Genomic DNA, 27,426 nt, shown 5'->3' with positions numbered 1-27,426 from the left:
TGTTGTGTTCTGGTCAGTCCCCTGGGCTTTGGGATCTCAGGTGATTCTTCACAAATTTCCTGATGTTCTAGCACGGCTGTACTTCCAGATGTGGCATTTTTAATTTGGGATAGAAATGAGGAAAGGAGAGGAAAGTGGAAGGTCTGTAGCACTTAAGACCCTTTGGGAAAAATCATCCATTTTGGAAGAAAACTCAGCGGTGTTGGGACTCTTCCAGAAACAGGTGAATTCTACAAGGCTATCCGCCCCGCCCCCCCAAGCCCTGGAAACTTGTAGAGAGGGGAGGAGAGAAAGGGCAAAAAGGACCCCAGTGATGGCCAGTGGTGGAGCTGCCTGGACCATGGGTGCCCGGGGCCCCAAGACGGATGGCAGAGTCCTGGTCCATGGCACGTTTTACTGGTCACGGCACTTTGAGTGACTTCCTCCGCAAGTGAAAGGCGTGCCATTCCCGCTAGTTCCTGGCGGGTTCTCGCTTGAAGCTTTCTGTCCTGGAGACATTGGCCTGTGGACATAAACAGGTAATGACTCAGTCAACTTGACATCCTGCCAAGACAGCCCAGGTTGAACGTTGAGGAAAACAGTCTCTTCATGCTAAGGGTACAATCACAGGGTCTGGAATGCTCCTCCGCCCCCCTTTTGTTGATGTATTTTTACTTCCCTTCCCAGATAACCGCTTTTTAAAAAAAAATGAATTTACTTATTTATTTATGGCTGCGTTGGATCTTCGTTGCTGTGCGCAGGCTTTCTCTAGTTGCAGTGAGCCGGGGCTACTCTTCGTTGTGGTGTGTGTATTTCTCATTGCGGTGGCTTTTCTTGTTGTAGAGCACGGGCTCTAGGCACACGGGCTTTAGGAGTTGTGGCGCGCGGGCTTCAGTAGTTGTTGCACGCGGGCTCAGTAGTTGTGGCTTGCGGGCTCTAGAGTGCAGGCTCAGTAGTTGAGGCGCATGGGCTTAGTTGCACTGTGGCATGTGGGTTCTTCCTAGACCAGGGATCGAATCTGCGTCCCCTGCATTGGCAGGCAGATTCTTAACCACGCTGCCACCAGGGAAGTCTCAGATAACTGCTTTTAAAAGGTGCCTTGGGGTCTGATTATGGATTAGTTATGCCTGCAGCTTGGTCGCTCCCCTGGGACTTAGGGGCACAGAGCAGACGGAGCTCAGACCTCCCAGGAGAGCAGGGATGATGGGCCAGGGCATGCGCACCGCGGTCCAGCAGACACGTTAGGGCTGGCGGGACTCCCCAGAGGACGCCCTGGACCAGGGACCCTCCAGGTGCAGCTACAGGATCCAGGGGGGCAGGGGGACTGAGGCCGGGGAGGGGGTTTCCTGGAGGGAGACTGGAGGGAATGAGGGAACAGATTGATTGGCCCTGATACTTCAACCAGGAAATATCGATTCTGAAGGTGCGAAGCATAGGGTGAGAAGAGTGTAGCCCACTATTTTAGGGGGGTGAGAAGGGAGAGGTGATGGGCTTCCCTGAGTCTAAATTAAATAACATCTTCATTGAAATTCATTTCGACGGGCTGAGAATGCTACAGGGAGGCTCAAGGCAGTGCAGTAAATGGCCTCCATTTCCCACGCTGTCAGTATCTAAAGGTGAACCGTGGTGGCCTTGGGGGCTGATGTCCTCAGTGGAAAGCCCTCCTCCCCGTCGCCTGGCTGACCCTTCACTCTCTGGACTGGCTTTTCAGACCCTCTGGGGCCTTTCCCACCCAGATTCATCCCTTTTCCTGCTCTTCTCCTTCCCTCTAGGAAGGCCCAGGCTTGCAGGGGTAATGTAGTTGACTTTGCATCCTGATTCTGGCTCAGAGTCCTCTCCAGGGGCTTCTGCAGCCCCAGAGCGCCCAGCCCGCGTTCTGGGGGGAAGTCCGCGCCCCGCTCCCTGCAGAGCCCTTGCTGCTCCGGGCTTGACAGGGGGCGCTGGCTCTCTCTGGGACAGGACGGAGAGCGGAGGATGGCGGCAGGAGAGTCTTCTCAGCTGTAAGAGTCTCATAGATGTCCAGGCCTGTTGAGTTCTGGTCTGTCAGGGCCCCAGGGGTGGATTTTCAAGGGAAAATGGGGGGACTGTGGAGCCAGCTGAGTCCTTCACACAGCTGCCCGTTGTCTGAGGGCCAGGTTGGCCTCCCGTCCCCTGAGGTCCTGGGCTGCCGTGTGCTCTGTGCAAGATGCCTCATGGCAACGGCTCCCGTCGTTTCATTGGTGCTCGTGGGGCATCACAGGGGAAAGCTGTTTTGAATAAACACTCGTTTGAGAAAGGCAGTGTTTTCTGTGCAGACTTGGGTGGGAAGGAGAAGCACGTGTCTGGCCTCTCTGCCTTGTTTCTACATTGCTGGTCCTTGGTAGTTCCCAGAGTTTGAAATGCACCAGCAGGCACATAACTGAGAGCCTCTGCAGTCTCTGTGTTTCTTCATGAGGCAGCCTGGCTGCAGAGCCCTGAGTGTTCCAGAAAGGCAGGAGGTGGCTCCAGGGATGGGATGTCCTTGCACGCCTCCCCAGCCCATCTCTTAGCCTGAGTTTGGGGAAGCATGGGGCCTTGAAGCAGCTGTAGGTCTGCAGACTCACGTAAGTTTGTCTTTGTGGGATAAATGATGTGAGGGAGTGAGAGTTGGTGTGAGGCCTGACACAGTTCTTCTCCCAGAAAAGGTTATGAGGGGGGAGAGAGAGAGCCACACCTGTTTCTGATCCATCTTTACCTAATCCAGGAAAGAAAAATCTCATTCTAAGTTATGCAGAGAAACAAAAGAACTACCTACTGCTTAATTTCTCGGGTCTGAGGTCTTAGGACTGGCACCTGAAATTTAAAAAAGAAAATCTATTTATTTATTTATTTGGTTGCATCGGGTCTTAGTTGTGACAGGCCGGCTTCTTAGTTGCGGCACATGGGCTCCTTAGTTGTGGCACGCGAACTCTTAGTTGCGGCACCGTGTGGGATCTAGTTCCCGGACCAGGGATCGAACCCGGCTGCCTGCATTGGGAGTGCAGAGTCTTAACCGCTGCGCCACCAGGGAAGTGCCCTGAATTTTTAAAATGTGTGCGTATAGCCTAGAATTTTCTGCATAGTTGTTATGTCTGATTGCACATGTTAGTTTCGTCTTCGACAGCAAACTTGGTGTCCACTGCTCTGTATTCTGGTCAACCCACGTGGTTCCTGGTTCCTAAAACGGCATGTATCTAGGTTGGATGACTCGTGGCCCCTTCCCCTGCTGTTCTGTGGCCTGTGCCCGCCGCCCCAGCGGTGAGCACCGTGGGCGGGCAGTGTCTCTAGGGCTGATGGCTCGGCTTACTCCATCATCGCAGGGCGCTTCTGCCGGGGCCACAAGCCTGGGATTGGCTGCCACTTTCTGAGGGTAAGGTCATGACCCACGTCTGGTGGTCTGTATGGAGGAACAGTGGAGATATTTACTAAGCGTTGGAAGGTCCGAAAGGCCAGTTGTGACCAGTGGGCTTTGTTTCTCTGCTGTTCAGAAAGAGGACATGATATATTTAGCGTCAAAACGACCACCCGCTGGGAAAGGGCCCTCAAGGCTGGCAGGGGTGCGGGGTTGGGGCTTGTGGGTCCCCCATCTCTCAAGGTGTCGTGTTGTCATCTCAGCTACGTTAGAACATTAAATATCACATATAACTCATATTTCAAGGTGGGATTGGAAGAGAGCTTTCTAGTAGGGAGGAAGGAAGATAATTTAGGAAAGTCGTCCCCCCCCCTCCCGCTGCTGCTTTCCTTTTGGTAACTTGAGGTCACTGGGCTCTGGCTACGGAGTGTGGGAGAGACAGACCTCTACAGGGCAAGGAGAACAGCCCCGAAAGGAGGACAGACACCGCGCGTAGCTGCGCCGAGGCCGCAGAGAAGGGGGCTGAACCGAGCTGACGGCTGGCGCAGCAGGTGCACTGAACAGAAAAGATTGTTTTTAATCCGCCTCAGACAACTGAACACCTTAGTCTTAGTCTGAAGGCTTGGGCACAATGTAAATATACATGCAAGTCCCCCGACCCTCCCTGTAGCTCCACACAAGCTGCTGTGACCCTTGCCCTGTGTTACTTGCCTGTGTTACTTGCCCCGTTCTCACCTCGGCTCCAGCCATCTCCCCAGGAGGCGGGGATGTGCGTCCAGAAGGAAGAGCCAGCAGTTGGATCTGGCAGTGGCTGCAGCCACATGTGTCAGACGTGTGCGGGTGAAAGCACTGGCCTCACTTCCACCGGAGCCGCATATACTCTGAGGACAAAGATGTAAGTTCTCCAGTCAAACGTGCTGGACGTAGGTCTGCTCTCAGGGGTCGGGGCTCACCTGGAGGGGCCTTGCCTCCCATTCTCCCAGAGCACGAACTTCTAGGGCAACCACGGCACTTTCCTGTGTTCTCCCAGCTCCTCTCTGGAAGATGCTCAGGCCACCCCCTCCTCCTCTTTTTTCTTAATGGTATTGAACACATTTGCTTATTTGTTGTATTTCTTTTTTGGGGGTGTCATATCTGTTCACGTCTTCTGTCCATTTAAAAAAGAACTGAATTGTTTGCCCACTTTCTATTGAATCGTAAAAGATCTTGATATATTCTAGATACAAGTCCTTTTTCCAGATATGTCTTTTGACAGTAGGTTTTTTTTTTTTTTTTTTTTTTGCAGTACGTGGGCCTCTCACTGTTGTGGCCTCTCCCTTTGCGGAGCACAGGCTCCGGACGCGTAGGCTCAGCGGCCATGGCTCACGGGCCCAGCCGCTCCGCGGCATGTGGGATCTTCCCGGACTAGGGCACAAACCCGCGTCCCCTTCGTCGGCAGGCGGACTCAACCACTGTGCCACCAGGGAAGCCCTTGACAATAGTTTTTATGGCCTGTGGCTTGTCTTTTCATTATCTTAACATCACTTTTCAAAAGCAGAAATTTAATTTTTTTTTTGTGTGTGGTACACGGGCCTCTTGCTGTTGTGGCCTCTCCCTTTGCGGAGCACAGGCTCTGGACGCGCAGGCTCAGCGGCCATGGCTTACAGGCCCAGCCGCTCTGCGGCATGTGGGATCTTCCCAGACTGGGGCATGAACCCGCGTCCCATGCATCGGCAGGCGGACTCTCAACCACTGCGCCACCAGTGAAGCCCAGAAATTTAATTTTTGATGCAATTCAATTTTGAATTTTTTTGTTTGTGTTTCAGGTTCTACTGGGAAGTATTTGTGTAAACCAATTCACAAAGATTATCTTCCAGTTTTTCATATAGAAGTTTTTTTTTAAGCTAAAAGATAGGGGTTTTTTCTTAAGCTATTTATAGATTGAGTCTATAAATTGAGAAGTTCTGAAGTTTTTTCTTTTTCTTCCTGCTTTATTGAGCTCTAAGTTGCAAATAAAAATGCATATATTTAAGTTAGAAACACAAAGATTTGATACTTGCATACACTGTGAAATAATTATCACAGTCAAGTTCTTTAACTCATCCATCACCTCTCAGCCCCCTTGGAAACAGCCATCCACGTTGTAGCAGGTATTTAAGGAGCTGCAGTTTCGGAGCACTGTGACTGGAGCCATCTCGATCTGTGGAATTTGTATCATTTCTCTCTACGCCCAGAGGGCTTTCTGGACGTGTGTGTATCTTCTCTTTGTGAGCCTTGAAGAGTAAATTCTGTGGACTGCCGCATCTCTGTATGATGTCTCCTGGGAAGACACTTGCACGAGGGTCTGAAATGAGGTCTGGGTTGGAAATGAGAGCTAGGGCGGAATGGGCATCTGTGTGGGAAGGAGGTGAGGTCCCATCTCAGGGGCTCCACAACCAGATTGTGTCTAAAAAATCACTTGGACCTCCGTGCGGAGTCCAGGGTGTGGAGTTCAATATCTTGCATTTACGCAACATTTGAAGATTTGTTCTTTTCCTAGAAGAAAGTACCTTAATTTTTTTTTTAAGCTAATATGTGGTCAGGTGGAAAATTTAAGCAGAATCAGAGTGGAAAGCAGAAATCCCACTATGCGGAGATAGCCACTGTTAACATTTTAGGGAAAGTCTTTCTACGTGTCACTTTCTGCAAATTTTCTAGAATTTATGTAAATGTGATCATACCGTAGATGCTATTTCTAACCTGCTTTTTCTCTTTTACAATACTGTGGACATCATTTTATATTCACAGGGAGGGCTTCCCTGGTGGTGCAGTGGCTGAGTCCGCCTGCCGATGCAGGGGACGCGGGTTCGTGCCCCAGTCTGGGAGGATCCCACATGCCACGGAGCGGCTGGGCCCGTGAGCCATAGCCGCTGAGCCTGCGCGTCCGGAGCCTGTGCTCCACAGCAGGAGAGGCCACGGCATTGCGAGGTCCACGTACCGAAAAAAAAATATATATATATATTCACAGGGATCCCCTGAAGCAGAAAGTTTAGGTGTTATTTCCATTTTACAGATGTCAGGATGAGACACCAAGTCTCATCCAGGGGTGCACAGTTAATAAGGAAGCTACAAGGTCGTATTTTGACTCTGAGCAAAGTCTAATTCTATCAGATAAACCTAGAACGCTTATTTCATGTGACAAAGACAAGTTTTTACTTCTGTTCTTTGGAATTTTTCCTCCTAAAATTCTGGGTTATGACATAAATTCACTGGTATTTTTAAATGTTGTGATTTGGCTGCCTTGTTACTTGACTGGGTTTGAGAGCCAAGATTCAGGGTATGGGGGGGTGCCCTGGGGAGGACCTTTCTGCATCCCCTTCTATGTCAGGTTGTGCCGAGGGGTTAAGAGTGTTTTCCTCCACAATCTAGTGCGTTCAGTCACTATTCCTGCCTCTCTCTCTCCCCTCCCTCCTTCACCAGGGACCTGGAAGCCAGGGCACAGAACGAGTTCTTCCGGGCCTTCTTCAGGTTGCCGAGGCGGGAGAAGCTGCACGCCGTCCTGGACTGCTCCCTCTGGACCCCGTTCAGCCGCTGTCACACGGCCGGGCGGATGTTTGCCTCCGACAGTTACATCTGCTTTGCTAGCAAGGAAGCTGGCTGCTGCAAAGTTATCCTCCCGTTCCGAGAGGTAGACTGGTCTTCCTCCTGTCGGGGAGCCGTGGTTGCTGTGAGACGGGGCGTTGGCGGGGATGGGTGCTCACGCTGCAAGGCTCTGCCACCGAGGATGGGCGGGGCTGGAGAGATGCATGGCCTGAATTGACCAGGGGCCTTTGCTTGTTCTGTTGTTGCCTGGCAACCTGAAATTTGCATAGACCTGAATGGTGAGAACAGGGCACCCTGGCCTCCGCATTATTGATAAAGCTGTTATTATAAAGTACCTGCTTAGCAATGAAAGCTTTTCCAACAGCCCTTAGGGATGAATCCTTCCCTTTCACCCACAAAAGGGAAAAGAAAAAAAAGGGGACTTACAAAAAGCATCATCTTTTGAAAATAAATGTCAAATTGCTTGGTTTTTATACCCTCCTGGAACTTTAGGTAAAAATTTAGAAACATGCTTCCTTTCAACTGTAAAATTCTACAATTCTGTTCTTGGAAATGGAGTCTGCTTCCACATCTGATGAGCTCAGTACTGTGGTTTCAGGGCATGTCAGCTGTGACAGGACCCACGGCTCTGTCACATGTCAAGACTTCCAGATTCTTGCTATTATAACATATGAACTAAGTACTGTTCAGAAAAACTCAATTTTTCCATTCATGTGATTGACCTCCATTTTTCTGCAGCAGGTGTCTTCATTTTACAAATATTCCTACTTATGAGTGGAGGAAGAAATCCTGGATTGCCTTATGTAGTTTTTTTTTTTTTTTTTTAACTGTGGTAGCGTATACATAACATTTACCATTTTAACCGTTTTTAACTGTTAGAGTTCACTGGTACTGGGTACATTCACGCTTGTTGTGCAACCATCACGAGAATTTTTTCATCTTTCCAAACTGAAACACTATCCCCATTAAACAGTAGCTTCCTGTTGCCCTCCCCCAGCCCTGGGGACCCACCGCTCTGCTTTCTGTCTCTATGAATCTGACTCCTTTAGGCCCCTCATATCAGTGAAATCCTACAGTATTTGCCCTTCTGTGATTGGCTTATGTCACTTAGCATAACGTCCTCAAGGTGAATCCAGACTGTAGCACCTGTGAGAATATCCATCCCTTTTAAGGCTGAATAATATTCCATTGTATGCAGAGCCCACGTTTTGGTTCATCCAGCCGGGGGCACTTGAGTTACTCCCACTTTGTGCTGTGGTGCCTATGCCGCATTCCGTACTTTCTAACTTCGTACCAGGTCCTTATTGCAGTTACTGGGTTTTGCCTTCTCTCTCGGGATGTTTTCCGAATATGCAGTTAAACGCCTGCCCGTCTTCTCTCTTGCTGTGCCTCTGTGCGCGTGACTGTAACAGGTCGTGAGCATTGAGAAAATGGAGGACACGAGTCTGCTGCCAAACCCCATCATTGTCAGCGTCAGGAGCAAGATGGCCTTCCAGTTCATTGAGCTCACGGATCGCGACAGCCTGGTGGAGAGTCTCCTGGCGAGGCTGAAGCAGGTGCACGCCGACCACCCCGTGCACTATGACACCACACGGGATGAGGACCTGGTATGATCCTTGGAAACTGTGGGATCCCGTAAACTGAAAATCCCTTTTTTTCAGCACCTCGAGGCCAGGGGTCTCCAAAGGGGTGTGCACGTAACGATGATCCACTTGGGTACCAGAAAAATGTAAGCAATGATTGTAGCAGACGGTGTGGTATCATCTCTGATGGCACCGGTGTCCTGAGTGGGTGTGGCAGGGTTGGAGGGTTGATGGGGACTCACCCACAGGTTGGCGGATGCCCACAGGATGCCCCCCTGACAGGTTACAGGGATAGATGGGGTATACCCATGTGTCAGAGGGATTGACAGGCCACCCCCTCAGAGGTTGGAGGGTTTGGTGGGGAATCAACCCACAGGTGAGTGGACACCCTCTTTACTGGTTAGAGAGGTCAGTGCTCCCCCATCCCCCCGAGGTTGGAGGGGATGATGTTATTTGGGGACGGATATAAGTTTTGCCGAAAGAGATGTTGCGTTGTCGTTAAGATGGGACAGCTGCAAATATAGACCCGGATCTGCTGGGACCCAGTCCCTAATTCTTTCACACCCGTCCCCCTTCTTTCTGGACCTCTTTTCATCCAAGTAGTGACAGGAGGAAGGGAGGGAAAGTCTCTCAGTACCTGAGAGCAGTTTTCTCGAGATGGCCATCCTCAGTTCTGAAAGCTGAGGGCGCGATGGTGCTTTCCCAACCCCACTGGGGCTGTGCTCTGTGTGCCATGAGCAGCCTCGCCGGGAAGGCGCCGTGTGGACCATATTCCTTGCCGAGGATCAAATCTCTTGGGTCTAGTGTTAGTCTGTGTTTCCCGGAAGTCCTAAACAGAGAGGCGTGTTTAAGTTTGTTAATAGGCTCCTGCATCCAAAGGCAGAACAAAGACTGTCTTATAATGAAGGCAGTGACTTCTCTCTCATTTTTTTTTTTTTTTCCTCCCCATGCAGACTTCGTCTGTGTTTCATTCAACAAGCATGTGCGGTGACCACAGGTTTGGGCGTATTGAGGTGGTGTCTTCTCAAAATAGCGAGGAAAGGGAGAAAGAGATGAGCCCGCAGCTGCACCCCGAGGCCCTGGTCGCCGGTTTCCGGCGGTCGGGCAGCCAGAGCCCCGACTCGAGACTGGTGGGTGATGAGGCTCCGCCCTAGCCATCAACGGGGCACAGGCGGAGGTGTCAGGGGCGTGGCTTCCCACGGGCCCTGGAGGGTGGGCCTGGTGTGGCACTGGGGACACGTGATGCGCCCTCTTTGCCTCCCTCTTCTCCTCATTGGCAAAAAGGGGAAGTGGTCAGTGGTGCTAGTGGCCTGAGAGTGCGTCCCGGTGGGTGAAGGATGTGGTGGGACGTCCGAGGGCCATGGCTCTCCCCACCTGCCCCTCAGGTGGCATCCGTCCATGCCGTCCCTTGTGGGGTTTCCGGGTGCAGAACAAGTCTATCTCCTTTTATCCGGTGGTGTCTGTGTGGCTCTTTGGTACACTGTTTCTTTTTTGTACCCTGGCTGTCTTCTAGTTTTACTGAACTAAAAATACTTTTGTCACATTTGTATAGTTTTCTCCTCTGTAGGGAGAGTCTGAGGGCAATGCCTGTATGGTAAATAGACTAGAAATCATGCTCTGAGATGGTGCCCTGGCACGAGGGGTGCTGTGTTGGGACCATGAGTACCAGGGTGGCCGTGAACATGATTGCTGCCCCTTGGCCGCTTAATGGCTCGTGTATCATAGATCGTTAGCTTCATTCATTCAGAACTGAGCCTTCTGATGTACTTTACAGAGATGCTCAATGAATGCTCGATGAAACACGTAAGAATATTGAGTGTATGTAACGTCAGTATTCTGTAAACGTCTCCCATTACTAGAGAATACAGATAATTAAAAGCATACATAAACATCTTGTTTAAAAGGCACTAGAAATTCCTGTCAGCTAGGAATTCTAAAGGATTTTAAAAATCCATAATTTTAAAGGATTTTCAGTCACCTAGAGACATCGTGTCTTTTTTTTTTTTTTTTTTTGTGGTATGCGGGCCTCTCACTGTTGTGGCCTCTCCCGTTGCGGAGCACAGGCTCCGGGCGCACAGGCTCAGCGGCCATGGCCCACAGGCCCAGCCGCTCCACGGCATGTGGGATCTTCCCGGACCGGGGCACGAACCCATGTCCCCTGCATCGGCAGGCGGACTCTCAACCACTGCGCCACCAGGGAAGCCCATTGTGTCTTTTTCATCTCTGCTAGTGAGAAGAATGTAAGTTTTTCGGATTGGCGGTTTTTCCCCTGGCTGTCAGGAAGTTCCAGGGAAATCACGAGAGCCCCTTGCTCCACTTTGCCCTCTGAGCTGACCCGTTTCGGCAGCTGGCTTGGTGTCAGCATCTGGAGAGGCTTCCCCACCCAGCCCTACCCCACCCTCCCATCTGCTCTGGGCGTTTTATCAATATTTGTGTCAGTGCTCCCACTGGGCCCTGAACCCCTGAAGGGCTGGTCCCCTGTTCCTGGTGGAGGTTCAGAAGTATCCGCTGAGCGAATTGCCTGTCACCATTGGTCCCTCCGTCAGCAGAAGGAGCCTCTCTCTGTGACGGGTTGTGGAGGGTGCGGACGACCTTCTTTGTACATGCAGCGTGTTTCCACTTGCAGCCCAGAGAACAGATCAAGATGAGACTGTGGAACGACCACTTCGTAGAGTACGGCAGGACCGTGTGCATGTTCCGTACGGAGAAGATCCGGAAGCTGGTGGCCATGGGGATCCCCGAGTCGTTACGCGGCAAACTCTGGCTCCTTTTCTCTGGTAAGCGTTTCAGGGGTCTCCAGGCCAACTTTTATTTCTGGAGCGGACACGGGACAAAGGCCCCGACCTGGGCAGTGTGTGTGTGCAGAGGGGTCCCCTCTGCCTGTGACGTGTCCGACCGGGGACCTCAGGACCTTCCCACGTTGGCTGTGATGTCCTGGGTCAGTGCAGGGTCTGGCCAAGGGATCACGTCTCCTTTAGAAATGACTGTGAGTCTCTTCGTTGTCCCCAGAATTCTGTTCAGGACGCCCTTGACGTGCAGCGTCTTTCTAGGACGTGAGTCCTGAAGTAGAGGACATGAACACATCTGCAGAAGGTGTTCAGTTGCGTGTGTTGTGGTGAATCCCTCAGTGCACGCTTCCTCTCGCTCCTCTGTGGAGGGCGCACAGCGTCCCCGCGAGGCAGAGCCGCAGGGTTTTCTCTCCCGCCTGCGTCCTCCTGCTGCACCGCTGGACCGGGGACTCTCCTGCTGCTGCTCTGGGGCATCTCTCATCAGGACACTCGCTGACGGAGGAGCCGAGGCTGGGGCCGCGGTCCCCAGAGGCGTTCCGAGCGGGCATTTCTCTGTCAGCCGTTTGGTGCCACGCGGCGGAGCGGCTGGGGCCCTGCCAGCAAGAAGGGAAGGCCCTGTGGTCCAGGAGAGTGTGACTGCTGCCCCTTTCAGGATGCTAGGGGTGGGGTGGCCAGGGCTCCGCCTGCCCCGGGGACCCTGCTGTGCTCTCCCGGAGGCTAGGCCTGGGGACCCGTCCTCCCCGCGCCCTGTCCCTGTTCCTCCCTCCGTCGGCCTCCCCCTTGGTCACCTCTCTCCTCCCCCTCTTCCCCGTCTCTCCCCGAAGTCGCCCAGCCCCTCTCCTCTGCTGCCCAAGAGGCCCAGACCCAGACCCGATGCTGGTCGGCTCCTGGGCGCTGGGGCTGCTGAGCGGGTGTCTACTGGTCCCTCTCCTCCCAGCGCTCACCTTGTTCCACAGGCCGAGTCTCCCCACTGCCTCCTGGCCTGTCTCTCTCACTGCCCGCCAACAGCATGCCCGTGAAACCTTTCCTCTGTCAGATGAGGGTATTTTTGTATTTAATAAAATACAGGGGACTTACAAAAAGCATCCTCCCAGTATTTTTGTGTTTAATAAAAACAGTCCATATTCATATGGAGCAGCGAGCAAAGAAAGTGACACGGCTCAAAATCCCACCACCTGAAGTACACACACACACACACACACACACACACACACACACACAGTTCTGTTACCAGGGAATACAACTTGTTAAAAGCATAGTAATAAAGCTATTTCTAGTGTGAGCTCTTTCCCCCTCTCTGTAAGGTTATTCTTAGAAAAGCCATGTTATTTCTTTTTTTCTCTTTTCTTCTTAGCAGAACTGAAGTTCCTTTTGGTTGTGTGTGGTCTCAAACTATTTTTTATGTCCCTCAGGTAGCAGGACCCCACTGAGGTCCTCTGACCGGACAGGCCCCTCCCCATGTGGACTCTCTCCTGGTAATCAGTCCCCCTTGAAACGTTACTTTTAAATCATCAGATGCCGTCACTGACCTCGCCTCGCATCCCGGTTACTATGGCAACCTGGTGGAGGAGTCCATGGGAAAGTGTTGCCTGGTGACAGAGGAGATAGAACGGGACCTGCATCGCTCCTTACCGGAGCATCCCGCCTTCCAAAACGAAACGGGGATCGCTGCTTTGAGGAGAGTCCTGACGGCCTATGCCCACCGGAACCCCAGAATCGGGTACTGCCAGGTGAGCTGTGCGCTGCGGGGTGGAGGTCATAGCCCCCGTCCCGGGCTGCCACCCAGGCCTCGGGTCTGTGTTCTCAGCCGTCTGTACCGAGGATTGTTGTGTGGAGGGAATCAACCTCGTGTAGTCAGGCTGATGATGCAGAAGGAGCAACGTTACCCAGTGCCCGGGGAGAGCGTTGCACAGGCTGGGCCTCTGTCCACGGGAGGCCGTGCAGTCTTCACGGTCTCCGGGCCTCCACTGCAGGACGGTATCCATGAAGCTGCCATGGGAGCTTTCTCCCTCCAGACCGTACAGAAGTCATAGGGATTCTTTTTTAAATGCTATTTGGGGAGGAAAAAGCTGTTTGGGGTGGATCGCTTTCCTCCAGGATGCACGAGTGGAGGTAAGACATCCTCTGAGTGGTAAACAAGCACAAAATAAAACCCCGGCACGAGGCTGGGTGAGAGAAGCTACTGACCCTTAAAAACAGAGGATTTTAAACTTTGTCTCCTGTGCATAAGCGAAATTAGTGGGTGAGTGTGGGTGTGTGTGTCTCTGTCCGAACGTAGACACAGAGACAGCTGGGTGGGATCTGAGCCTGAGGTGTGATCCACAGCCCAATCCAGCATTACACCATGGGCTCAGGGATGGAGCGGTGGCTGGTCGCTCAGCCCGGTGTGTCTTGGGAGGCCACGGTGACACCGTGGTCGTTCCAGCTCAGTGTCGCTGTGGGTGGGTACGCTGGGTCTCTCATCATGCAGTCTTGACTTCTGCAGATCACTTGGGCTTGTGTGTTATTGAGTGTCTCTGTGGCACTGTGTGGCCTTGTCAGTAACTGTCCCCTCCCCTGCGAACCCCCTGAGCAGTCCATGAACATCCTGACCTCCCTTCTGCTGCTATACGCCGAGGAGGAGGAAGCCTTCTGGTTGCTGGTTGCTGTGTGTGAGCGGATGCTACCCGACTACTTCAACCATCGAGTCATTGGTAACTGCCTCCTTCCTCCTCCTCTGTACCCGGGGGTAGTGACCGAGCCAGGGCAGAGATGTTGATCACCAGTCCTGGTTGTAAATTCCCCTGTGCCACTCAGCTAGTCTCTGCACAAACACCGTTTTGACTCTTGAATTTGCAAAACTAACTGTGTAATTCTCTGCACAGTTTGGGCAAAAGGGTGGAATGTGGCAACCTGATTGCTCTCTTGCCAACAAACTCTTACAGATTTTGGATAAAGAACAAACGAATTATGCGGATAGCTGAACTTCAGGAAAGAAAAACCTAGGCGCAAAAAGCAAATCAAAAAGTGAAAACCAAAGAGATTTTTCACTGATGCTGAGGCCTGGAAAGGGAGGGGGTCTGCTCCTGGTACCCAAGGAGTTTGTGCAGACAGGAGAGGAGGGGAGTAGAGCAATACTGGAGACCCTTGAGGGCCGACGTGAAGGGCAGAGGAGGAAAATGCCTCACTTACAGCTTGATCGTAAGAAAGCACATTTATGGCTGCCTGGGCTCTGGGCAAACCTGTGTTTGACCCATCAGTGCTCAAGCACTTGAGCCGCTGTCCTTCGTGCGGTTGAGATTGGAATTTGCATCCTCTCTGTGGTCCAGCAACCTCCTTGTGGGGAAAAGGACATAAAAATTGCTCTGGCCTGGTGATACTCTTAGGGACACTTTTTAGTAATCCAGAATGAGAGATGGAGATGGCCTAAAATTAGGGTGGCAGCCATGGGAACAGAAACAAAAGAACCAATTCAAGATGGAATTTGGCAAAGGAGTGGATGTAGGGACAAGGCAGGAAGATGATGCTTGAAGGCTGAAGTCTACGGACCAAGGGAGTGTGATGACCACTCGGAGGAAGGTGGGGTGGGGCTTGGCTGGGAAGGAGGTGGCCTTTTGGTGACCTCTGACTGTCCTCCTCGGCCCCCTTCCTGTGCCTGAGTGGTTAATTGGTTTCCTTCCCTTTTCACCTCATATCGCGCGAGGTATTTAATGTTGTACAGAGCAGCAAGGAGTAACCAGAACCTCGCGGTCATTGGGAAGCGTGTTGTCCAAGCCCTCATTAGGTGAAGAGTGTTGCTGTGGGGCAGATGGTACTCAACAGTGATCAGTAGACCCTCCATGATAATGTGACCACCACTGCAATACAGGGTAGAACATTTGGAACATTTCCATAACCCACAAAGTTCCCTTCTGCCTCTTCCCTGCCACACGCAACGCTTGGTACTGACTTCTGTCACCACAGATGAACCTGGCCTATTTTTGAACTTGGAATAAACATAATAATAGAGAATGTTCTGGCTTCCTTCGCGTAACACAACGTTGTTGGTGCATCAGCAGTTCCTTTTCACTGCTGAGTAGTATTTCACTGTACATTCATACCATGATATGTTCATCCAGTCACCTGTTGATAGACATTTGAGTTTCCAGTTTCTTCTATTATAAGTAGAGTTGCAATGAACATTCATGTATGAGTCTTTTTGGAATGTATATTGTCAGTTTTCTTTGTCTTTACCCAGGAGTAGAATTCCTGGGTCATAGTTAGATGAATGCTTAACTTTATAAGAAACTGTCAGTTTTCCAAAGTGGATGAAATGCCTTCATATTATCTCACACCAGCAATGTGTGAGAGTTCCAGTTGCTCTGCATCCCTGTTAGCACTTGGAATTGTCTTTTTAATTTTAGCCATCCTAGTGGATAAGAAGTGGAATGTCATGATGGTTTTAATTTGCATTTCTCTGATAATTGTTAATGATGTTGAACCTGTTTTTCTGTGCCTACTGGCCATTTATTTATCATCACTTTTGAAGTGTCCAAATTTTACCTCTTTTTAGAAAAAGATTTGGTTATTGATTTCTTACAACTAAGTTGTATCAGTTCTTTATTGTGATTATGAAACCTCTGTCAGGTATATGTATCGCAAATATTTTCTCCAAGTTTGAAGTTTGCATTTTCATTTCATTAATGGTCTCTTTTGAAGAACACCAGTCGTTAATCTTGATGAAGTCCAATTTGTAATTTTTTTCTATGGTTAATGCTTTTGTGTCCTAAGACATTTGCCTTTTTCCTGTATTTTCTTTTAGACGTTTTTTAGCATTAGCTTTTTTTTTTTTTTTTTTTTTTTTTTTTTTTTTTTTTTTTGCTGTGCGCGGGCCTCTCACTGTTGTGGCCTCTCCTGTTGTGGAGCACAGGCTCCGGACGCACAAGCCCAGCGGCCATGGCTCACGGGCCCAGCCGCTCCGCGGCATGTGGGATCCTCCCGGACCGGGGCACGAACCTGTGTCCCCTGCATCGGCAGGCGGACTCTCAACCACTGCGCCACCAGGGAAGCCCAGCATTAGCTTTTATACTTAAGTCCATGACACATTTCAAATGTATTTTTCTGTATGGTGTGAAGTAGGAGGTAAGGTTCTTTCTTCCCCACGCCATGCAGATATCCACTTGATTTGGCACTATTTTTTGTTTTTTTTTTTTGTCCATGCTGTGCGGCTTGCAGGATCTGAGTTCCCTGACCAGGGTTTGGACCCGGGCCCACAGCAGTGAAAGCGCCGAGTCCTCACCACTGGACCGCCAGGGAATTCCCAATTCACAGCTTTTTTTTTTTTTTTTTTTTTTTTGCGGTACGCGGGCCTCTCACTGTTGTGGCCTCTCCCGTTGCAGAGCACAGGCTCCGGATGCGCAGGCTCAGCGGCCATGGCCTACGGGCCCAGCCGCTCCGCGGCATGTGGGATCTTCCCGGACCGGGGCACGAACCCGCGTCCCCTGCATCGGCAGGCGGACTCTCAACCACTGTGCCACCAGGGAAGCCCCACAACTATTTTTTGAAAATACTGTCCTTTCCCCGTAGAATTACCTTGGTCAAAACATCAAAAACCAGTGAACTAACTAAGTGCAAGTCCTTTTCTGGTCTCCAGTCCCGTTTCATTGTTGTGCGTATCTCAGAGTCATTTTTTTTTTTTTTTTTTTTTTTTTTTTTTTGCGATACGTGGGCCTCTTACTGCTGTGGCCTCTCCCGTTGCGGAGCACAGGCTCCGGACGCGCAGGCTCAGCGGCCATGGCTCACGGGCCCAGCCGCTGCCGCGGCATGTGGGATCTTCCCGGACCGGGACACGAACCCATGTCCCCTGCATCGGCAGGCGGACTCCCAACCACTGCGCCACCAGGGAAGCCCTCAGAGTCATTTTAATTTGGGGCTGACTTTGGAGGGAGTGACTCTCTCCCCAGCCACATCTCTGTGGCCTCCTTTCCCAGGGGCCCAGGTGGACCAATCGGTCTTCGAGGAGCTCATCAAGGAGCAGCTCCCCGAGCTGGCAGAGCACATGCAGGACCTCTCGGCCCTGGCGTCCATCTCCCTCTCCTGGTTCCTGACACTGTTCCTCAGCATCATGCCCCTGGAGAGCGCGGTGAACGTGGTCGACTGCTTCTTCTATGATGGCATCAAGGCTATCTTCCAGCTGGGGCTGGCCGTGCTGGAGGCCAACGCCGAGGACCTGTGCAGCAGCAAGGACGACAGCCAGGCCTTGATGGTCCTCAGCAGGTGGGGACCGCCTGGGGTGGAGGGGCAGCAGCGGGACTCCAGGAGCCAGACGGCAGGTCCAGGCGGCTGGGCTGTCGCTGTGGGAGTTCTTCCACTCTACCACTCATCACCCCATGTGCCCCCAGGGCCAGGCCATCAGGCAACCCCGTCACCCGTGTGCGGTGAGGACTCTGCCTTCCCTCGCTCCTGTCCGCCAAGTGAGAGGCAGGAGGGGCGAGGGTATTGGTGCCTTTCTCTGAGCAGGTTCAAGTGTCCTGAGTCTAGAGGGACTCATAGTGGCCTTGAACGGGGGCGGGCAGGCAGACACGGGAAAACGTGGGCCTCAGGCCGCCAGCTGGAGGATTTGGACATTTTGTGCATAGGGGATGGTGCATTGCAGGGAAGGCAAAGTCCCGCGAAGCTGAGGATGGGCACCCGAGTCCCTTGGAGCTGAGGGCAAGTTGGATGACAAATGAAAAGCTCCTTTTCAGAATACTGTGGAAGCTTAAAATTGCAGTATGCACAAGATTTTGTATTTATGTCACTGGAGGGTCACAGGCCCCGGGAAACCTTCCCGTAGCGCCCAGGTCTACAAGTCTGGCTTCACGCACGTCTCTCGTTTTCTCTAAAATGAGTGTAGCAGTTGCTGCCTGGCACTCCTCCCACTGTTTGGAGGCAGACGAGCTGGTTTGACAGTGGCTGCCACGTGTCCAGGGGCCCCTGTGAAGGTGGCAGGTGTCGCATGGTGCCCAGGGGAGGGTAAACCTGTGCTTTTCCGGTGGATGGTGTGCCCAGGTTTCTGGATCACATCAAGAACGAGGATAGCCCTGGACCCCCGCTAGGCAGCCACCATGCCTTTTTCTCGGATGACCAGGAGCCCTGTCCTATGACCGACATTGCCGACCTGATCCGGGACTCCTACGAGGTACCTGGGCCCCATCCCTGCCCCACCCCAGCTCTCTTGGGAGATGGACTTCCAGGGAGGTTCTCCAGGCTACTTCTGTTTCCTGTATGGATGCATAAGGGATTCTGTGAGTGAGTGAACCCCTCCTTCCCTGCAGAAATTCGGAGACCAGTCTGTGGCTCACATTGAGCACATGCGCTGCAAACACAGGATCAGGGTCCTCCAGGGCCACGAAGACACCACAAAGCAGAATGTGGTGAGTAGAGGCCTCCTGGGAACCACTGCTCCTGGCCGCCAGGTGCTGACCTGGGCTGGGTCCCCTGCTGGTCTCCTAACAGGAGAAAGCCAGCTTTTTTTTTTTGCATTGAATTAACAACTTGACAGGGTGAGCTGGTGGAGAAAGAGCGTGGGTTTAGTTTGAGAGTCAGATTGTGAGCAGACTAACTACTGTGAGCCTCGGTCTCCCCGATTGTAGAATGAGGATAATACTAACCACCGTATGGGCTTAAATGAGGGACAGTATAGAGCATGCCCGGCACCGCGGGCCTGCAGTGTTGATGGCTATGCAGGAGGAACTTCCTGCCCAAGCTGTCGCCTTGCTACTGTTTACTCCCAGTAGGACTTAAAATGCTTGTCCTGAGTCATGGACGTGTGAATCAGAAAAGTTGAGGATAAAAAGCCCTGAGAGAGCCGCCATAAAGTGATCTCTGTGATGGGAACAGACTCTGTCCCGGGAGGAGCTGGGCGCCTGGCGTCCACCCCAGCGGGACGCGCCCTCTCGGCCTCTGGTCCTCCCAGGGGCGGGCAGAGTTCACTCCATGACCGTTTGTTCTTTCCTCAAGCTGCGAGTCGTTATCCCCGAAGTCTCAGTCCTTCCAGAAGACCTAGAGGAACTCTACGATTTATTCAAGGTAGGAAAATCTGGGAGGATGAGGGAGTGACAGGCCCTGAGCCAGGCCCCAGCTGATGTCATCGCCTCCCTGCGGGAGGGTGCAGAGGCTGGAGGGGTCAGCATGTGCCTGTTGGGTGGCAGCGAGGCTGGAGCGGCCCCCCGGCCAGCACTGGCTTGGCCGTGCCTCCTGGGCCCGAGCACGGATGCTGTTGCACTCGGCTGAGAGGCCCTCAGTGCTGGTGACATGTCCTTCACTGCCCTAGGCTGAGTCCCCAGTCAGTAGTGGATTCAGGGACTTCCCTGGTGGGGCAGTGGTTAAGAATCCGCCTGCCAGCGCAGGGGACCTGGGTTCGATCCCTGGTCCAAGAAGATCCCACATGCCGCGGAGCGACTAAGCCCGTGAGCCACAACTACTGAGCCCATGTGCCACAACTACTGAAGCCCGTGCGCCTAGAGCCCGTGCTCCACAACAAGAGAAGCCTGCGCACCACAATGAAGAGTAGCCCCCACTCACCGCGACTAGAGAAAGCCCTCGCACAGCAACAAAGACCCAATGCAGCCAAAAATAAATAAATTTATTTTAAAAACTACAAAAAAAAAAGATGCAACAGTGACCCTTATTGAAATTATCACCTCGTATACTTTTTTCTACTATTATTTTTTTAAATTAAAGTATAGTTGATTCACAATGTTGTGTTCGTTTCTAGTATACAGCACAGTGATTCGGTTATATGTATATATATTCTTTTTTAAAAAAATATTTATTTATTTATTTGGCTGTGGCTGGTCTTAGTTGTGGCAGGCAGGATCTTTGTCGTTGCCGTGTGCAGGGTCTTCGTTGCAGCATGCGGGATCTTTTTCATTTTCTAGTTGCCACATGCGGGATCTTTAGTTGCGGCATGCACGTGGGATCTAGTTCCCTGAGCAGGGATCGGACCGGGCTCCCTGCATGGGGAGCGTGGAGTCTTAGCCACTGGACCACCAGGGAAGTCCCATATGTATATTCTTCTTCATTATAGGTTTTTACAAGATATTGAATACAATTCCCTGTATCACCTCAAATACTTTTTAATCATAACCTCACCCACATGACGTGTGTACATATTCTTGTGTTTGTGTGGCTGGTCTGCCTGACTTCATGTTCTCTTTTCCCCTGATGCTGTCATTAACACTTTTTCACATTGCCCTATGGTCTTACTCATTTTTAAATCATTTAAAACCTGTCATGTTGGTAATACTTAACATGCTGAACTGTATTTCGGCTATTTGGATATTTAGGTGGAAGCCTTGCTGAATTAAATCACCCTGCAAAGACCATTTTCAGGTGCCTTTTCTCTTGCTCAAAACAGTCAGTAAAAATGGGGAAGAGAGGCAGACAGTGGACCCACTTCCGACAGCCTGGCAGTGAAGCGGGGAGAGGACAGCCGCAGAAAGCAGGCCAGCCTGGAGGAGTCGGCCACCGGAGCTGTTCCGGTGGGGGCCTCTGAGCCGCCAGCACTTCTGCGCTCAAATGGCTGCGTGCTCAAGATGATCCTAAGCAGCACTTGGGTTTCCTGAGCAGAGCCGCGGATACTGTCAGACCCTTCCTGTGGCTGTCGTGTCCCATCTCCCTGTGGTCACTGACATGGGTGGCTGGCTTAGTAGGTTCCCGGCACTCCTCACGCCTGGTCAGCAGGATGCGCGATGAGTCCTCAGGCTGCGTCTCCTGTAAACATCACCGGGTTTCAAGTTTTATAGTTTCCTCTGTTGCATGAAGAGAAAATACGAAGGCAGAGGTGACTTAGTGTCCCACACCGCCACCTCTCTTTGACTTTCAAGGAGGAAAAACAGGGAGTACTAGAAACACAAAAGCAGGTTAACAAACGTGTTGTTTAGAATAAAACGTCTTTCACTTATTTAGGGCTAACGTCTCAATTTGAGAGAATAAGACGCGTCTCACATTTGAATTTATATGACTTAAGAGACTGCCTTAAATTCATCATAAAAATAAGTTTCGTTAAGTACTAACTGTATCATTAATCTTTCATACAAGGAGTATTTAAAGAAGACAGCTATTTCCTGTGTCCTATTTCTATTCTGTGAACAATGTGGGTGAAATTTATTTTCGTATTTTTTTTTTTAGCTCTGCAGGCCTTTCATTTGTGTAGGACTAACTATGAATATAAACTTCAACTATAAATACAAGACCAATTTCAAAATGCACTTCCAAAAGAAATTCCAGGACAATAGCGTCATCATCATGGTGTCTAATTCCATCATACAGCCTGAGGTACCTCCTCTATGTGCCCAGAGCCATCCTCACCGCCACAGAACCCCCCTCAGGCTGTCCTCCTCCGCTCCCACTTCCCCCCTTGCTGCTGACCTTCCCTGAATTCCCTTGGCTTTCATAGTCTGGCCTCTTATATTTTAATGCTTCTTTAAGTACTGTGAGGTATAATGGTCCCTAGTTGGGTTTTACATGCATCTCTTGTCTCTTGAATCAGAAATTTGTTTTCCCAAGGAAAAGGGCCACATAGAGATACCCTTACATTGTTGTATAAATATGTGATAGGGTCTTATTAAGGAGTCCATTCCTTAACTTCATTGCCTCCTTCCCTAAGCCTGGAACGTACAGGTGTGACCATTCTCTATGTTAACAAGGAATAGCCCGCCCTGTCTTCTTTACATACTCTTTCCTATTAAAGATGAACAGTGGGTACTTAATGAAATCTATTTTTATTCTGAATGGAAAGCAATCTTTCTTTTATGCCTTAATGCAATTCTTTCTTTTCTTTCAGTTTTATTGAGGTATAATTGACCTACAGCACTAAGTTTAAGGTGTACAGCATAATGACTTACATGTATTGCGAAATGATACGCAGTAAGTTAACATCCATCATGTCATATATTTATAGATACAAAAAAAAAGAACAAAAATGATTTTTTTCTTGTGACGAGAACTTTTAGGATCTACTCTCTTAGCAACTTTCAGATATACCGTACAGCACTGATAACTATAGCTGTCATGTTGTACATACATCCCAGGACTTATTTATCTTATAACTGGAGATTTGTACCTTTTGACCCCCTTCACCCCGTTCTATAACCCGCACCCACGGCCAGCCCCAGCCTCTGGTAACCATGAATCTGATCCTTTTCTGTGACTTTGGGTTTGTTTGAATTTATTTTTGGCTGCGTTGGGTCTTCGTTGCTGCACGCGGGCTTTCTCTAGTTGCAGCGAATGGGAGCTACTCTTCGTTGCGGTGCGCAGGCTTCTCATTGCAGTGGCTTCTCTTGTTGTGGAGCACGGGCTCTAGGCGTGTGGGCTTCAGTAGTTGTGGCACGCGGCTCAGTAGTTGTGGCTCGTGGGCTCTAGAGCACAGGCTCCGTAGTTGTGGCGCACAGGCTTAGTTACTCTGCAGCATGTGAGTTCTTCCCGGACCAGGGCTCGAACCCGTGTCCCCTGCATTGGCAGGTGGATTCTTAACCACTGCGTCACCAGGGAAGCCCATGTTGCTGTTTTTTTTTTTTTTTTAGATTCCACATATGAGATCATATAGTATTTCTCTGACTTATTTCACTTACCGTAATGCCCTCGAGGTCCGTCCAGGTTATAAAGCAATGTTTTAAATTACGTAAATTTAGATTTGCAATGTCTGTCCCTTATCCTCTGAAATTGAAAACAGCTTCATTAGTCTTCTCTCTTCAAGTAAGATGGGAACAATATAATACACACTTGATGTCATTGACTACTTTTGGAAATACTCAGGACCTGAAACAGTGCCTGTGACATTTTTGTAGATTCAGTATCTACAGATCTTTTCTCATTCTTTTTTAATGGCTGCAGGATTTGATGGTAGGGCTTAACCATACTTTATTAACCATTCACCTGCTGAGGGACATTTATCTCATTTCCAATTCTTTCTGCTTTATAAACAGTGCTGTATCAAGCATGCTTGTGCCTTTCTTGGGACACCTGTGCTGCTGTTTCTGTAGGATGGGTTCCTTAGGGATGCACAAACCAAGTTTTAGTCACTATTGCTAAAGCGTTTTAGATTTTTCAAATTTCAGTTCTACTGATGATGTCTAAGGGTGCTCATTTCCTATGTTCCCCACTCACCCAGCATTTAACGTTATGGATCTTTCAAAATTTTACTAGTTGTGTAGAAAATTGCATTTCATTTTGACTTACATTTGTTTACTCATAAGTTTATTGGCTAATCATATACTTTCTTGTATCACCTCTTCATATCCTTTGCCTGTTTTTATATTGACTTGTTTTTCTGTAGGATTCTGTGTAAACTGGTTGTACTAGTCCGTGGCCTTTATAACTGTTTTCTTCTGGGTAGGATTCTGAGGGCCTCTAGCATCACAGGATGGCGAATATACACGCAAATTCACAGTGTGTCTTGGGTTTGAGGAATGGGAATTTAGCAGACCTTTGTTTCACACTTGAACATTCTTATGGTACTTTTCATGATTCTGCAAAGGTTATTTAAGGAACATGGCTCCAGATAATATGCAGTAAAATTATAAATGGCATTTTGGTTTCCATCCAAGGATGGGCACTTGGATATTAAAGCATCTGTACTTGTTTCTGTGCCATCCTTATGGGCAGAGGGCATTGAAATCGTGAAGAGACCTGCAGTCATTGGGAACTATTTCAAGTGAGTTGAGATGTCCCAAGAGGTGATTTAGTACAGGTGTAAAAGAAACATTCTAAAGAGGCTAACCTGGTCCTAGGCGACAGGGCCAGTTTTGATTGCTTTAGTTTTCAGTCTATTCCCAAGACTTCAAATTGCCTTTGCTTTTTTTACTTTTAATTTTTTTGAATTGTTAATATATTCATGTGGTTCAAAATTCAGAACATATAAAAAAGCACACAGTAAAAAGGCTTGCTTCTCCATCTGGGTCCCTGCCCCCGTTTTCCATCCTCACAGGTTACCAGGGTAAATAGTTTCTTCTGTATCCTATAGATTTGTCTAGTACTTTCTGACTTTCAAATAATATGATTTAAGAAAAAATATCAGAATAAAAATTGTATGATTTCAATAATTAAAACTATGGCAGGGGAGTTCCCTGGCAGTCCAGTGGTTAGGACTCTGCGCTCTCACTGCTGTGGGTCCAGGTTCAATTCCCTGGTCGGGGAACTAAGATCCCATAAGCTGTGCAGTGTGGCCAAAATTAAAAAAAACAAAACAAAACAAAACTATGGCAGCTGAACTGTACATTTAAAAATTGTTAAAATGGTAAATTTTGTTATGTATATTCTGCTACAATGAAAAAAGAAACCTTAATAAAAAGGAAAAAGTTTTTGCTTGTTACTACAGGGTTACCTGTAACTACATTTCTGGTTGGAGTGGTGAGATTGTGAGTTAATTTTTTCATTTGTTTGTTTTATAATGTTGCTTATTCAATACTGAATTTTACGAGGCAAAGCAAGTCAGGAGAGAAGGCTGTGTTGGCTTTGGCCTTTACGTGTGCGGCCTCCCGTGGGGGCCGCCGCCCCTCACAGATCCCTCTTGCTCCCCTGTTAGAGAGAACACATGATGAGCTGCTACTGGGAGCAGCCCAGGCCCGTGGCCCTGCGCCATGACCCCAGCAGGCCCTACGCGGAGCAGTACCGCATAGACGCCCGGCAGTTTGCACGCCTGTTTCAGCTCGTCTCGCCGTGGACCTGCGGGGCCCACACAGAAATCCTCGCTGAAAGGACTTTCAGGCTCCTGGATGAAAACATGGACCATCTGATCGAATTCAAAGCATTCGTGAGCTGTCTCGGTATGACTCTGTGGGTCTTTCCTGCAGTGAGTTCATTTGGGATGTGAGTCTGTGAATACAAGACAAGTAGACTGTCAAGCAGGCACATCCACTCAGTGAAATGGGTTTGGGAGTCGCCTGATGTGATTTGGGGATTTTAAAAGTCCCTCTGCAGGCTCCTCTCGTGACCACTTTTATGTTTCCTAAGCGGGTGGTGGGGAGGGCAGCCCAGGCTCTCAACATACATGGTTGTTGACCTTGTTCTCCTGGGCACCCAGGGTGTGGTGGTGTCTTGTTAGGAATGTGTCCTGAGACACATTTTTTTTTAAAAAATAAATTTAAAATTGAAGTATAGTTGATTTACAATATCGTGTAAGTTTCAGGTGCACAGCACAGAGATTCAGTTATACACACGTGTGTGTGTTGTGTGTATATATATGTATATATATATATGTTCTTTTTCAGATTCCTTTCCCTTATAGGTTATTACACACTGCTGAGTATAGTTCCTTGTCCTATACAGCAGGTCCTTGTTGGTTGTCTATTTTATGTATAGTAGTGTGTATATGTTAATCCTAGTCTCCTAATTTATCCCCCCCCCCCACATTCCTAACTCTTGCAGCTAAAATTAAAATCTTTCAGAAGGTGTGAGGCCAGACAAAATTCCTGAGGTCATGTTGCCACTCAGCAGTCACCAGTCACTACCCTTCACATTTTCCTTTCAGGTGCACACTGTCTGGGTAGCAGTAGACGAAGTGTCAGGTCAACAGACACTGACCTTACTACGTTCTCTCTACAGTGACTTTGTGTCCTGACACATGTACTTAAACCATTTGCATGTACTCAGTCTCTCTCTCTCTCTTTTTGGATTTTGCAGATATTATGTATAATGGAGAAATGAATGAGAAAATTAAACTGTTATATAGGCTTCATATCCCTCCAGGTAAGAAATTCCAAGTAGAAAAGTTAGGCTCTGTTCTGCCTTGACGTAAATCAGCTTTGCGCATGACCTTGAGGTTCTTCTCTTTTTAAATTTATTTAGACTTGAGGCAACAGATGTTTCTAGTTTGGGGTGGCTGATGACAGATTTTGAGTACCATATTGTATGGCCTATGGCAGGGGTTCCCAAACTCGAGTGTGCGTCAGAATCATCTGGATGGCTTGTTATAACACAGGATACCTGGCCCACCCCAGTTTCTAATCCGCTAGGTCTGAGGACCACACTTTGAGAACCACGGGCCTGTGGAATGTGGGGGAAGACAAACCCTGGTTGCCTTACAGATGGTTATTTTAGCTTACTATTTTTTGAAAAATTGAGGTAAAATTGGTATTATACTAGTTTCAGGTGTAAAGCATGATCGTTCAGTCTTTGTATACACTACAAAGTGATCACCACAGTAAATCTGATTACCATTTGTCCTCATAAAATTGACCCCCTTCACCCATTTTGCCCACCTCCCCCAACCCCTTTCCCCTCTGGTGACCAACAGTCAATGGGTGTTGTTTTATTCATTTGTTTCATTTTTTTAGATTGCATATATGACTGAAATCATACAGTATTTGTTTTTCTCTGACTTATTTTGCTTAGCATAATGCCCTTAAGGTCCATCTGTATTGTTGCAAATGACAAGATTTCCTTCTTTTTCATGGCTGAGTAGTATTCCATTGTGTGTATGTATGTGTGTGTGCAACTTTACTGAATTCATTTATTCCAAGAATTTTTGGTGGAGCCTTTAAGGTTTGCTATATATATGGTATCTGACAGTTTTACTTCTTCCTCCCCTTTTATTTCTTTTTCTTGCTTAACTGTTTGGGCTAACACTTCCGATACCAGGTTGAATAAAAGTGGCAAGAGTAGGCATCCTTGTCTTGTTCTTGATCTTAGGGGAAAAGCTTTTAGCTTGTCACCATTGATTATAATGTTAGCTGTGAGTTTGTCATATGGCCTTTATTACGTTGAGGTATGGTCCCTAAATAACCACTTTGATGAGAGTTTTTAATCATAAGCGGATGTTGAGTTTTGTCAAATGCTTTTTCTGCATCTATTGAGACAGTTGTGTGTTTTTTATCCTTCATTTTGTTAATGTGGTGTATCATGTTGATTTGTGGATGCTGAACCATCCTTACATCCCTGTAATAAATCCCACTTGGTCATGGTATGTAATCCATTTAATGTATTGTTGAATTAAATTTTTAAAAACCCTCAAAGTATTAGCATCTATTTTTATCAGGGATATGGACCTATAATTTTCTTTGTTTTATTGTATCCTTGTTTGGTTTTGGTATGAGGGTAGTTTGGGCCTTGTAAAATGAGTTTGGAAGCATTCCCTCCTCTTCAGTTTTTTGAGTCTGAGAAGTTTAGGTATTAAATCTTTGAACGTTTGGTAGGATTCACTAGTGTAGCCATCTGGTCCTGGGGT

General features: G+C 49.1%; 1 protein-coding gene across 1 annotated transcript in view; it reads left to right on the top strand.

Annotated features, from left to right (window-relative positions):
* The window catches only part of TBC1D8 (TBC1 domain family member 8), a 125,229-nt gene that overhangs the window by 85,674 nt on the left and 12,129 nt on the right, over positions 1-27,426 (top strand). The window contains 12 exon segments of the mRNA XM_032653018.1: positions 6,767-6,974; positions 8,302-8,496; positions 9,426-9,602; positions 11,099-11,249; positions 12,777-12,991; positions 13,837-13,954; positions 17,210-17,495; positions 18,270-18,399; positions 18,536-18,634; positions 19,221-19,289; positions 24,787-25,027; positions 25,884-25,949. Of these exon segments, the coding sequence (XP_032508909.1) occupies positions 6,767-6,974; positions 8,302-8,496; positions 9,426-9,602; positions 11,099-11,249; positions 12,777-12,991; positions 13,837-13,954; positions 17,210-17,495; positions 18,270-18,399; positions 18,536-18,634; positions 19,221-19,289; positions 24,787-25,027; positions 25,884-25,949 (1,955 nt within the window).

The sequence above is a fragment of the Phocoena sinus genome, chromosome 13 (genome assembly GCF_008692025.1).
Source record: "Phocoena sinus isolate mPhoSin1 chromosome 13, mPhoSin1.pri, whole genome shotgun sequence".
Taxonomy (NCBI): domain Eukaryota; kingdom Metazoa; phylum Chordata; class Mammalia; order Artiodactyla; family Phocoenidae; genus Phocoena; species Phocoena sinus.
Note: the sequence above shows the minus strand (reverse complement) of the source record. Positions and strands in the feature narration are given on the sequence as shown.